Source organism: Lissotriton helveticus, chromosome 10, assembly GCF_964261635.1.
Source record: "Lissotriton helveticus chromosome 10, aLisHel1.1, whole genome shotgun sequence".
Lineage (NCBI taxonomy): Eukaryota > Metazoa > Chordata > Amphibia > Caudata > Salamandridae > Lissotriton > Lissotriton helveticus.
Genome location: NC_136071.1, coordinates 227,656,694 through 227,670,566, shown reverse-complemented (window position 1 = coordinate 227,670,566; position 13,873 = coordinate 227,656,694). Strand labels below are relative to the sequence as shown.

Here is a 13,873-nt window from a genome sequence, read left to right as displayed (position 1 = left end):
ACCGCTTCCCTTTCTTGGGTAAAAGAAGTCCAAAGTCAATGGGACAATTGAAGTTGATCTCCGTTGTGGTGGGAAAATGTTGGGCAAGATGTTAGGTAAAACTCCTGGGTCGGAAAAATGTAGAACAACACACTCCCCCCTTAAACTTTTTCGCTCTGTCCCCAATCCATTGTACCCTTCTTGCTTTAACAAGCTCTTCTGAAAGTTGCTGCTTACCCCAGGGGGAAATAACCATATTATTGGTCAACCAAGATAGGGATTTATTAATTAAGGAAGATGTTGTTTCCCTCTCGTCTTGGGCCAATGGTGGAACGTTGGCAAGAACAAGTACCAGTGGGGAAGCTTCAACTACAAGCTCGAAAGAACCTTTTACAACAGCTTGGTCATCAGTATCAGGAGCTGGGTTAAAGACATTAGAAGCATCACCAGCCGGAACACTCTTGGGTACCATCTGAGGATTTGAGACAGAGGTAGATATTAATCCACTGCCATCAATTATGTCTGGTTTGCTCAGGATGGCCTCAATCCTAGTAGAAACATTTTCTGGGATTTTATCTATCTCACCCACAGTTTCTTTTAATAGACCTTCTAATCGGCTAACCTCGGATGTTAACTTATCTATTTTGCTGACCAGAGGTTTGACCACACCTTTAATTTTGTTATCAATCAGAGCCAGCAGTCTGTTGAATTGGGCATTAGAAAGTGTAAGAGAAGCCTCATTGGTCAAATCAAGCTCCTCTTCCTCTGAGTGTTTCCTAGGGGGGTTTGCTACTCTGTTCTTAGCTGACCTTAAACCCTCCCGTTTCCCCGAAACTAAAATGGGAGCTGAAGGGGAGATTAAGGGTTCACTTCCTTGCACCAGTGTGGTATCACCATTGCTCTTGATAATTAAATAAATTTTTGTTGGATTGATGTTACGTACATCCTAGTCGTCGTAACAGCAAAGATGCTTAGGAATCCTCCACCTCTGAAGTACTACATCCTGACAGTCTGGCTTCTAGGAGTCACCACATATGGACAATAAGTGAGATGAGCCCGAGTTAGGACTGGCCCAGGGGCAGGTTCTGGACCTGCAGGAAGTTCTATAAAAACGTCAGCATGGATGAACTTAAGTCGTAGTATGCTACCCATCTGGAGGGAACTGTTTAAGCACAACACTGGGTGTGGGACAATAAGGGAAACAAGCCTCTACAGATCTACTCCTATTTCTGAGAACGTGAGTGGCTAACTCAAAAATGTTTAGGCTATTATTTACATTCAAGTTCAATCCTGGTACTGAACAAGTTACTCACTGTAGCTATGAGACTGCTATAAATGCTTGTATATACTCCCTGTGCCAAGTCTATATATATTGAGAAACTAACACAATGTATACAGTTTTTAATATGTATTCAATATGATATTTCATGTAGCTGCTACATTTCAAATTTGTGGTCAGTAAGATAGGAGTACCTGGAACTGTTGATAATTCTCCTTGTCACAATGCCCAACACGTTGACACCTAGTGTGACCTAGTTCACGTAACGATTTGTTCAAGGTGACTGTGAGTAATGTAGCATCCTCTTTCCCGGTTAATACAGGAAATATTACAGTAGAATGCTTATAGAATGAGTTTGTAAAATACGTTGGAAACATATCAATCTGACTCGATCCACATGGGTCCAAGCATATGAGCTCAGCTTCCGTTGTGGAATTCCATTTTGCGTTACTTTTACTGAAGCGCCCCTTTTTCTTTACCCTAGAGTGGTCGGTTGTTTCACTGTACTGAAAGGACGAAGAACACGTCATAGCTTTTCTAAGCCCAATGACTGGGGAGTCCTAGCATCAAACTTGGTGAGTTGCTCTCCTGCACGTTAGCCAACTTCTTTAGTGGATCAGTGTTCATGGTGAACACACTCTTCTTAAGATCTTCTGATTTATACTTTAACACTACCTAACCCTGACACAGGACTGTATTTTAGCCGGATGCAGACAGCCTTTGAAGATATATAGAGAATGAGGTGACTTGTACCAGTACCTCATTCCTTACCTCCTTTCATGTCTGATAGTCTGATTTCTGCGTTCCCGCGTAACTTGTGCAACACTTCTGACATTTCTCTAAGTAAGACCTTGTTTTGAATACTAGGCAACTCAACTCCTATTTTGTGGCTTTTCTAACACAACCAACAATAGTTTTGTATTGAACTTCCACATTATTTTGTATTGACATAAGACTTTTGCCTCCATTGGGTTAGCATTTGAACAGCATATCATGCAAGCATTCACCTAATATAAATATAAATTCTTTCACCAATGAACACAAGGGATTGTAACTGATCGTACACCCCTACCCACCTCCTATCCATTTGGAATATAACAGTATTTTGACAAACTCGATTATTTGTCCTGATAAGGCCCTTGGATGCTTGCCGCCAGGGTCAAAACATTAACGTTGATCTCACTGGATTGAGTCCGCAAAAACACTGACCGCTTGTATGACAACAGTTTAATGTTGCTACCACAATCCGATTCACCGTGGGCAACTACTTTGCACCACCCTTTTAATATATTTATTTATTAACGTGTTTTATGCACTCAACTGTCAACAATGTTTGGCAGTCACGGCACACCCCTAAATGTGTATATTATGTTCAATACATTACTCCACTTAGATTAATTGTACAATCATTGTGGGCTTCTTGTCCAGAGTGTGTGTTGCCAAAAATATCAGTTTCTTTACTCGCTTGTAATATCATTGACCCGGGAGACAATTTCAACAATCTCAACAATGATTAGGCGTATGACTAATGGACTACACCACATATAAACTCACTCATGTTAGAGTGAATCAGTGAGCAAAAAAAGAGCTACTTTATCAACTGGCAGTAAATTTATTCCAACCTCAATGGCATGTGGACTCACCTCATGTCCATTGTCCAACAGCATGATGTCATCGTCTGCAAGGTCATCCTGGCAGAAATCGGAGCACTTTTCAGAGACTGCAAAATATCCCTTTTCATTAGAGCACCTAAAATACAAAGATCAACAAAGAATGAGTGACAAGGTTAGTTTAGCGGTCTCATCCAGCCACTGCACAGGTTACAACGATCAAAGCATGAGAAATCTCTTACCCTCTCCCACTTGTTCCTCATCCCGCTTCCACTCCTCCGCCTCCTTTGTGGGATGGTACCCTTCCCCCAATCCAAGTAGGACTCATCTTTACCTGAAAAGCCGGGCATATTTCATGTAATCTGCATCTTCATCATAAGGCTTCTGTCCTCCAATGCCAACCCAGAAAAAGTTTTCTGGCTCCTCACCCTCATTCACGACCTTCGGAGGGAAACAAAAAACTATTAGTCTTAATAGTGGTATGAGAACGGTTATACCGAACTGGATCCGAAGGGGAATGAACAGGAGTGTTTGTAATGTGAAAATGTTAAAGTAAAAACTCCTGAAATCAACCAAATAATAGTGCCAGAAAAACACAGTTCAATGACAGTATTAAGTTGGTCACCAGGAAGAGGTGGGGGTAGAGTTACAGAGATCAGGTCAAAATACCTTGGGGGATTGCTGGTTAAGACTAGGTGATTCCCACCCTATTTTATACTTAGCAATATGAAAAGTAAAGTGCATGTGTCAGGACACAAACAGCTGAAAATGATGGGCTGGAGTATCTCTCTCTTGGTCTTCTGGCAGTCTGCCACCTCTGTGCACTGCAACAAAATAACTGCCATTAATTGGGGAATAACTGTCAATGGTTTTACAGGGAGGAGGTAGGGGCTGGTCTCGCTTGAATAGTTCATTCAAATTCCTGCCCGTCCTGCTCTTCCTCAGTCCTATAGGACTTTAGCGGACTGGAAGGGAGGAAGGCATGGCATGCTAGCAAATAAGCTTGGAGGGGAGCGGGTAGAGGTCCTGGGCGCCTCCTTCCACGCGTACTATGGATAGTGAGGCCACAATCCTCCTCCTGGCACAATTATCCAGTAGAGAGGTGGGAATGGGGTAAGCCTTTGTGGGGGACCATGGCTGAGCTTTGGGATTAGGTAGTACAGAAGGCGATCCTTCCATTACACATAACGCAGTAGGACATAATCACATGGAAGAGAGAGAAAGAGAGAGAGAGAAAGGTAAAACACTGGCCCCATGACATCCATGGTGGCGACAGTCTGCTCTGTAACTAAAGACGGATAATGGAAAACAACTAAAAGTCAGGCAGTCTACATTCGATGTATATCTGACAGCCAACTGAATAAGAAAATGAAATTAAGTCCAAGGATCACACAGCCCTCATCAGGAGAGAGTCTGAAGATCATGTATTTTCTTTGTACAGGGGTCCTCCAGGTCACCAGTCTAATGCCACTGCATGCCATAGCGTTGAGGGTTCAATAACACAAAACAACATTTAAATTCCAAACTGGGTGATACCCCCCTTAGGAAAGGATACACACCACAGCCTATTACGATGACGTTCACTACTGGGAGATACTTGCCACCTGAATTTCCATAGGTACAAAGTAGTATCCAAAAGAATCTCCAGTACCACAACTGAATGCTTGACTTGGACCAGTAGAAGATAAAGAAAGGTGCATGCACCAGGGTACAAAGTAGTTTCCTGCTAGTCCATTCACACAACAGAAGACACTTCATGTGCTGGAACTTGGAGGTTTGATTTCTGGCTGTCTGAAGAATTTCAGTATCATGAGATGATCCACAATGGCTCTAGGCAGGAGCCTCGGAAGTCAGGGAACCAACGACTCAAGGGAGGGATGGAAATTGGAACCCTTGCAGAGGAACAATATTACCACTATATATTTGCTGCTTTTACTTGTGAAACAGAGGATATGTATTTTTCTTTTCTCACATTTGTCATTAACATTTACAGCAGCTCAAAACAAACCCTTAGCGGATGACTAGTTTACAAAAAGAAACTGGTGATCATTCCTATTTGAGGTGTCTACTACTAAGTTCTTTATTTTATTCATGTAGGAATTTTGTCTTGTGCTCCTTGTTAGTTTTCAATAAGACCAGTGTCCATGTGATCTCAGTTATACAGATTCAGGAACATTCTGAACGGTTGATTTTGCAATCTTTTGTATGCTGATAATGAGAATTTTGGAGAGACCAGTACAAATGATGTTCCAAAAATTTCCAGGCAAGCCATGAGTGGTGCATCAGTCAGTTCCAACAAACAGGCTGGGAGTAAGGGGAGTATCCTTCCACGTATAGAGATTTTCATTGATTGAACTACTGAACTGAAGTCTGGGGTGAACAACAATGAATAAGAATGTATAGGTTCTTGGCTTGTGGAGTGAAACAAGGCAAGGTAGTCCCAAGACCTTTACTTGGCACCTCATACACAAAAGGTCTCTTGGCGTATTATTCCAACTCTTACATTCCGCAAACTGCAGTAACCATTTCACTTCTGCTCCTCACTTATTCTATTCAAAAGTGTTTGCTCAGTCACCCATAAAAAACAGTTTCCCCCTGTACTGGACATCGAGCTGTGCTTGCTGCTGGCCTTCAGGCTCAATTTACATATCAAGACCCATATTTCTTACTTTCTGGTAGAGACAAACAAATTGCATTGCCTAAAAATGTAGTAACTATAATAAGTATAACACAAGGCTCCAAAAGTTCTATTTTAAATGCTGTGAAATCTATTTAAGTCTGGTTTTCTGGCTCACACTTTTAGAGCTATTCTGGCTTCTTTTCTGGGCTAAAACTTTACTGAAGCTTTATTTCCTTCTTTAAAGCCCCTGCAAATAGTATTTTTCTCTTAAACAGCACATAGATTATCATTGTGACTGTGTCAGTGATACCTGGACCCTATATTCTTTTTCTCAAGGACAGGCAAGTAAAATGAATCCACTTACTTGCACTGATTTGCTGCACAGCCAATGTTATCAAGGTACTCCATCCTCAATATCAGTTGGAAAACAAACCTAGTTTTCGGAAATGCACTGCCCTTTCTCCCGAATACCAGGGTTCGCCAGCTCTTTCTTTTCATTTCTGTTCTAGACAATCCATGTGGGAAGTGCCCCACATTCATCTTCATTGCTGACATTTTAGAGTCTATTTTGTTCTTTGAGGAAGACCTCTAGGGCGGCCAAAAAGGTCTTGTAACCTTTTCCCAACACTACTATGTTCTAAGTTCCATGCCTCAATAGTTCACTTGGTCAGGTGCAGCCCAAGCCCTAAAGAAATCCAATATTTACCTGAACGGTGTAAACATTCCGCTTTGTCAGCATCTTAAATGCCAGGTTTGGTTTGTTTTATTGGTAATGCTTTTTATCAAAATTCTTCCATAGCCAAATAGTACAGAGTCAGCCTCACACATACTTCTAACTTTCCTCTTAATTTGAGAGTCAAACATCGCAATATTAGCAAATGAGTTACAAGCTTTTGGAGGGAGAGTCCAGATTGCACCCATCATCTTGTGCAATCATCTAGGCATTGCAGTGACAGGGAGCTGGAGCAGGAAAAGAAAGAGAGGCTGTGGTGGGGAGGGGAACAAAGGTGTATGCAGAAGTCACTCCGTTGTTGCTGCGGGTGAGGAGTGTAGAAGAAAGAACCATGCTAAAAAAAAACAACTACTGGGGGTACCTCCACTTACCCTTCTAAACGACTAGTCAGGTAAGCCAAAGGTGTAGAATCTTGAGAGAGAAGATATCAAAATCAACTTAAGGCCATTTTACCACATGTGTAGCACTGCCCCTTGGATACCCAGTTGGGTTAGATTCATTTGGTGACCCCTGGAATCCCTTCAGTCATCTACTGTGTCTGACTTCTCTGTGTGGATCATCATCAAATGATCAGTGGATCCTAGGTGAGCCAGGGCCCCCCTGAAGTCGCTGGTGGCTCAAGTCAAAGTAGAACAGGAAAATGCACTGGCACCTTACAAGAGGATGTTAAGAAGGGGCAAAGACTTTACTGGAGCATATCATTTGCTGTCCCAATGAACCAAAATAAGTCACTCAGGACTTGTACCTCTCTTAAGAATGTGGTGTTCAAGGTTGGAAAACTCTTGAAGTCCACCCTATGTAGTGGAAAATGATCAGGATGAACCTGTCCATGCTTCCCTCAAGACAGGCTCTTCAAGTGCATGAGAAAGGTAAAAGTCTGGTTCACTTAGAGGAAGACATGACTAACTAATCCAGGATGTGAGCCACAGGGTCATACCGAGGGCTCAGTGAACCAAGCCCTGAGGACTCAAGTACTCACATGGCCACGTAACATTCAATGGATAGGACTAAGGAACAAAAAAGAACCCTGCTTAATATTCTTCCAACCATTGAGATGGGACCAGTGTGTCTTATTTGCACAAGTGTGTTTGATACTAGGTACAGCGTATCTGAGTATGTCAGGTTCTGCGAGGATTAGACATGTTTGTTTGCGGGCGGAACACCAAAGGGGCACTAAATCTGTGGCAGCATCCATTGTGTATGTCCTGCACCTCAAGACTGTGCCAGCATTAGGCCGCTTGCCTCAGTGTTAGGATGCAAGAACATTTTAAGAAGGCTTTGGATATTACATTAAGTTAGCCCCTTAAGGCTACTTCGACTAAGGTATTCACCAGCCAGAGACTACTTTTTGCTCACTCATCATCTCCAGTCAGGTAAATTTGCTCTGAAGAGGTGTGAATGGCGTACGATCTTTTAGTGTCTACCCTCAAAGGTCAATGCAGAAAGCCTTAGACTAGAGTTGAAGATTAAAATACAAATAAAGGAGGTGGGCAGAAAGCAATCCTCAGATTAGTGCACAGCCTGTGCCCACACACATTTTGCGAGCAGATCCCATTACTGTAAGCGAAGAATAGAGGCTGAAAATCAACAAGGTCGAGTTAAGGGTAAGGATTCCATTTGTGCTCTGCATGTGGCCAAGCTTACAGATTGCTTTTCACTTGGTGCAGTATGAAACAATAAGCAATTTGGCCTCCTGCCTTCACTGGATGGATGTCTAACACGTCTACAAGAAAGGGGTGAGGGAGTAAGCATATGTGATATTGGCCTGCACGGATTTTCCTTTAGTGTTTTTGTAATTTCTTTGACCTCTCCAGATTTAACAACTGTATTTTTGTTTTCTGCAGCAAGCAGCATACATCGTGTAGTGAAGAGCAAATTATGTAATGCGAGTTTATGTAATGAGCAATAAAAATAAGACCTGGTTTCCTAAATACAAAATATGTTTCTGAATGTCACAGGTGTGGACTGCTGAAAGCACAAAACATGAAGGGCTTGCAAATTAAAAACCTGTTAAGTGCCCCCCAAAAGAATCAGCCAGTCACAATTTACATTAGTAGAATGCAGTATGGACCTATTTCTCTAATTATGTACATAAACCCTTGATACATGTCTATTGTTGCAATAGAACACTGTTTGGAGATCCTCTAAAAACTATGGTTTCTGCAACATAAAATAAATAGGTTTCAATGCCCTGCAACTACTCTCCTGAAACACAGGCAGGAGTGCCTCATCAATAGAACTTACACACAGATACAAAACCATGAAACTACCACACATAGATGCATTTGTGAAAACTTACCTGCTTGCTGTAGGAATCATCAAACATGTGGTTTGTAATGTCCTCGGCCAGTTTAGCCTCATCAGGGTCAGCAGCGCGTCCAACCCAAGTGTAGACAATGCCTTGGTTGTCGGTACTTTCAAATGGGACCTAAGACAGACCAAACCTCCTTATGTCAGCATGTTGGAAAAAAAATGCCACCCTTGTCTTAGCTGACTCCACTTTGGGTGTCAAAAGTTTAGCTAATCTTAAAATCTCACACAGATTAACTTCAAAGCAATGGTTCACCCAAGGTTAAATGTTAGGCTCAGCTGATCATTAACATAATTTGATGAAAATGGAACTGATATGGGCCCCCTAATTTTGTCATTTGAGAAAAAGAGCAGTTATTTTTTTCTTACCTTGTCTGTGCCTTCAAAGAAGGGGGCATTTGCACAGCTGTATCCAAAAGAAACAGTCTGCCCTAAACTGGTAGCCCCAGATGGAAATATTGTGAAGCACCAACAGATGTGCTTCACTAATAAAATCCCTTCAAACCCACTAAATGTTATGGGCCAAGATGACAAAACAGTCAGAATCTCAGTTTGTCACTCAAGGTACTTACCTAGGCTCCAAACTTCCTTCCCCTCCAGCCACCTGGTGGCTGACAAGCACATCTTTACAGTACAGTCCTACAGGCAGCTTCAAGATGGAGACCCAAGAATTCACTATTCTTTGAAGCTAGCCATTCTACCTTGGGCTGTAGTACAAACAATGCAGATAGTTCTCTCTGAAGATCCCAATTACATTAAAGGATCAGAGCTGCTGACCGAGGCCAATGTGTTTGGTGACTCACCTTCAATATGTAGCAAAACTCGGAATTCAATAGACTGGCATCTGTGTTAACTTGGATGCACCTGCATATAATAGAAAAAGACAATACCTGCAGAATTCTATTTTCAGCATTTATTTTATAATAAAATTCTTGAAGCAGACACTACCAGTCCACCCCAAGATGTAATGAAAAGATATTAGAAAACTAACAAAAACTCTTCCCCACTTGCGATGTGAGTACTACGCAAAGTATCACAAGACAATTTCAGGGTAATATTCTGCCACATAGGTTATGTTAACCCTTTCAAACAGGTGCCTGGTCTAGAAAGAATAACTGCAAAGTCAATAGATCGAGCCCATGAAAGCTATTGGCAATAATTTGAAGCCATACTGTACAACAGCATGGCTGTTGTGCTGTTTAGCTGAATTGTTTTTAAAAAGTGCAATGACATAGCCAGCACTAAAGCACTTTCTTTTTTTTTTTTTTAAACATCAACAAATGGGGGAGTGGGTTGGGGAGGAGGCAATATGGAGGACGGGCGGGCGAGAGGACACACAAAAGATAATGGGGAAGCACACGGATAACGCTTGGTGGGCGGGAGGGGTTGGAGAGACAGACAGACAACGGAGGGTGGTCGGGAGGGGCTGCTGCAAAAAGCTGACAACAGAGGGCAAGCAGGAGGGGCTGTGGAAGCGAGCTGACAATGGAGGCAGACAGGAGGGGAAAGAAAAACAAGTTGACACAGGAGGGTGGAGGAGGGGCTGTGGAGGCAAGGTGACAGCAGGTGGGAGGGGCTGGGACAGCAAGCTGATAGCTTGCTGTCCAATCATCCGTTGACAATGGATGGTGGGCAGGGGAGGATGGGACAGCAAGCTGACAACAAAAGCCGGGCAAGAAGGAGGGGGGAAGATAGCAGACAATGGTGGATGGCCCGGAAAAGCTGGAGCTGCAAGAATACAAGGCAGGAATGGGGAAAGGGAAGGGATTGTGCCGCACATGGACATAAGAGGGTGGGGGAGGGAATGGAGAAGCACTTGAACAAGGGAGAGTGATGGGAGGGGCTGAGAAAGCAAATTAACAACATATTAGAGGAGCACAAGAACAAAGGGGTGGAGGGAAGCAAGAACAGCAAGGTTAGGTGGGGGGGAGAAGTAAAAACTGCAAATGAGGGAGGGTGAGAAATTAGAACACAGACATGGGAGAAGTACACAAGGGAGGTGGCTGCAAAACACAAGCACTGTTGTAGAGGGCTTAAACAAAAATAAAAAAGCAATGACTATATATGAGCAGTGGAAGGACTCAAGTAATGCATCCATGGTCTAACGGAGGGTCAAACACAAGAAGAGGAAAGAAAGCCTACGGATGCAGATGAATAAGACTCAAGCATATTAGAGTGACAATTGAGTCAACCAATGATAAGCAATGGATGGGCTCTAGTCTAAACCCACTGTAAACTAACAACTTGTCTCTCAACAGGCAGCGTGTATGCTCTCTGAGTCAAGACCTAAAAGATTGTGAATGGGACATCCTAAAGGTCAGACATTCAGCACAACAGATGGATCACATTGGAAGGGGAACTAAGGCCAGGACATCCACACAAACATAATGGTCTCCAGGCCAATGCATGAATTTAAGACAATACCAACAGTGTGACTTTGTCCTTATTGAATACAATGAGTCTGCTAATAAAGTGAGGATTCACCCTATAAATCTTGTACTGACTGTGCCGCTTCAAAAGTGTAATTTACAGAGATGGTGTTATAGAGGCACTCTTCTGGGAATGTTTTTAACAAAAAAATCACCCATTTATTTATCTTAACACCATCCAATTGGTTTGGAGCAGGAGTTGTAAGGGTGTGGTGGGAAAAGCATGGCAGAATATAGCTCACTGAAGTCACAGAGAGCATAGGTAACACCAAGAAAAGTATCGCCGAGACTATGTATCAGAGAATGAAAGAAAAGTGTGGAGCACCAAATCCAAGGATTAGCATGCTCTGCACCACAAATCTACCACACTGTTCCCAGAACAAAGGGTTTGAAATTCCAACACTGCCCCAGGTTTATGTAAAGGTATAAATATTTTTATTGAACACATCAAAACAGGTTTGATCCTCTAACGATGGGTTGGAGAGAGGAAAGAAGTATATGGGAAATCTTCTCAATTAGCGGTAGACGCCCTTCAAGAAAATTAACCACAGTAATGCATACAGCAATAACAGGGAATACTAGCACAATGCACAGAATGAAGCACATCACAACCACTACCATTTGCCAAGAAAAGAAAATGAAACCAAAGAAGAAGTTGTTATTCACAGGCCAGCCCATAAACAGTCCATGAGCTGAGACTCAAGTACATTCGACAAGGTGGCCATGCAACCTCAAGAACTCTCAGACTGGAATGAGGCCTGAGTAAATACTAGAGGCTGAGATGAATTCAAGCATTTGATTTACCCCTTCTTTCTTTTTCTCAAGAAATGCTCCCTCTGGGAGATAGCCTGCATCTTTCCCCTTGTGTTTTACTTGTAATTAATGATGGGAACTATAAAGTTTGATACCTTTGTGGACTTCTTTGTAGTTGTCTGAAGCTGCCCCTCCACCATCTCTCTGCTGTTTATTATGGAAGTCATTCAGTAGAAGACTCTAATATAGGATATATGCTAAGTTTAAGCAATACTATATGATGTGCAAAAAAGATGGCAGTCAAGTCAAATCATATAGTAACTAGAGGGCTATCCATTATAGGAAAATGGAAGTTTGATCTAACATAAGATTGCAGAAGAAAAACAAATCTAACCACTACCCAGCAATCATTTGAATCTGAAACTATTGGTTGAATGACCACATGTCCTTTAGGTAACACGACCGCTACGCCCCTCTCTGAGCAGGTCAGGCACGAAAAGGCAGGTTGCATACAATTATTTCTAGTCAAACGTATGGTCCTTGCTCTGTTGAACCAGAGTCTCCTTCAGTCTAATCAGACTTGATAGTCTTTAGGCAAGTCTACTATTGCATTCTTGAGTTTATTCAGGTAGTTCATGTTCAGGCTAATTATTTTTATCATGTCAAGCTATTAATTCTAAGACAAAATTCAATGTAATACTTATAGTGAACAATTTTAGGTCTATAACTTTTAACCAAACGCTACCACTAAATAGTGCATCCAGCCATCTCGTCCCAGCTTGGTGGGTGAGGAGGGGGTGGTGGAGTCAGATGAGGAAGAGGTGTAGAGGGCCTCATGTTTTGAGCAGACGGTGTGACTTATGGTAATGTTCATGACTTTCCATTCTACCGTTGGGTTGTTAAGGCGTTCCCAGATTTTCCCCATCAGAGCAACAGTGATTAGCTAGGGGCAGCTGGACCATGAGTGCTTCGTTTGTGATGATGTCTCGTCTGAATATCAGAAGCATTGTGCTTGCATGTTGAATATCCAGGCTGGTCTGCTTTATGCACAATCTTAGGTTTAAAGAATGCAGCCTGTCAACCTTTAGTCATGCATTGTGAAAGCTCTGGGCATGCAGGACAGACACAAACGTACACATCATGCCGCACCACAATCAGCAGTTCCAGACAATTCTACGGTACACATCTTTCAGTATCTCCCTACACATCACACTCCCAAATGGCTGCAGTAAAGCACTTCTTCACCATACCTGGTACATAGAGCACTTCCGTTGGTGCGGATGTGATACAGGCTGGGCTGCAGGTTTGCGTCTTTGGACTTCCGCTTCCCCTTATGGATGATGAACTTACGCTTGAAATGAGACAGAAATTTGGCATTTTCCTGCTGCTGCGTCATCCGTACAACCTGGAAAGCAAAAGAGAATGAGTTGCTATTTCTTTTTAAAAGTCTGTGCAGAACAGATTTATAGGAAGCTACACTACTAAAAGCTGGAGCTGGCCAGCCTCTGGAATATTTACTTTGTAGATTTGTTTCTTTTACTTCCTCCATTATCGGTTCTTTGTTCATGTACAAAGCTTGTGAAAGTAACATTTTGTGACAAGAAATAGCACAACTGCACCATTTCGTAGCAACAACTATAAATAGTGGACTCGCTTGATTGAATATGCTACTTACCAGTATGCATCTGTTCTTGGCATGTAGGGCTGCTAACATTCATATCTATTGCATAGATCGCCGCCTAGTGTTGGGTCCGGATGATTGCACATTGTTGTCCTGGAAGAGTCTTCGAAGTATCACGAGATAGGTGACTCCTCCCCTGGACTACAGTGCACATGGGCATCGACTCCATCCCCAGATTGTTTTTAGCCATTGTGGCAGAGATGGAGTGAAATAGTGTAAATGATGTCCATGCTAGTGATTGAATGCAAGAAGGATCTGCAGCCGCTACGGGCACCGGGGAGGAGGGTGGGCGATATGAATGTTAGCAGCCCTACATGCCAAGAACAGATGCATACTGGTAAGTAGCATATTCAGTTCGAGGCATGTGGGCTGCTAAATTCATATCTATTGCATAGAATACATAGCAGTCCCTCCATCAACGGCGGCTGCCCGTGCCAGCTGCAGATGTCTGAAAAAGTGTTTTGAGAACAGCCTGACCT

At 42.6% G+C, this 13,873-nt stretch overlaps 1 protein-coding gene across 2 annotated transcripts in view; it reads right to left on the bottom strand.

Annotated features, from left to right (window-relative positions):
* Positions 1–13,873, bottom strand: part of FLII (FLII actin remodeling protein) — a 244,281-nt gene that overhangs the window by 33,804 nt on the left and 196,604 nt on the right. For both annotated transcript variants that reach the window (XM_078665183.1, XM_078665182.1), the window contains exons 24-28: positions 12,964–13,118; positions 9,335–9,395; positions 8,521–8,649; positions 3,203–3,309; positions 2,902–3,007 (exon numbers count right to left, since the gene is read on the bottom strand). In XM_078665183.1, the coding sequence (XP_078521309.1) occupies positions 2,902–3,007; positions 3,203–3,309; positions 8,521–8,649; positions 9,335–9,395; positions 12,964–13,118 (558 nt within the window). The remainder of the gene's footprint in view (positions 1–2,901; positions 3,008–3,202; positions 3,310–8,520; positions 8,650–9,334; positions 9,396–12,963; positions 13,119–13,873) is intronic.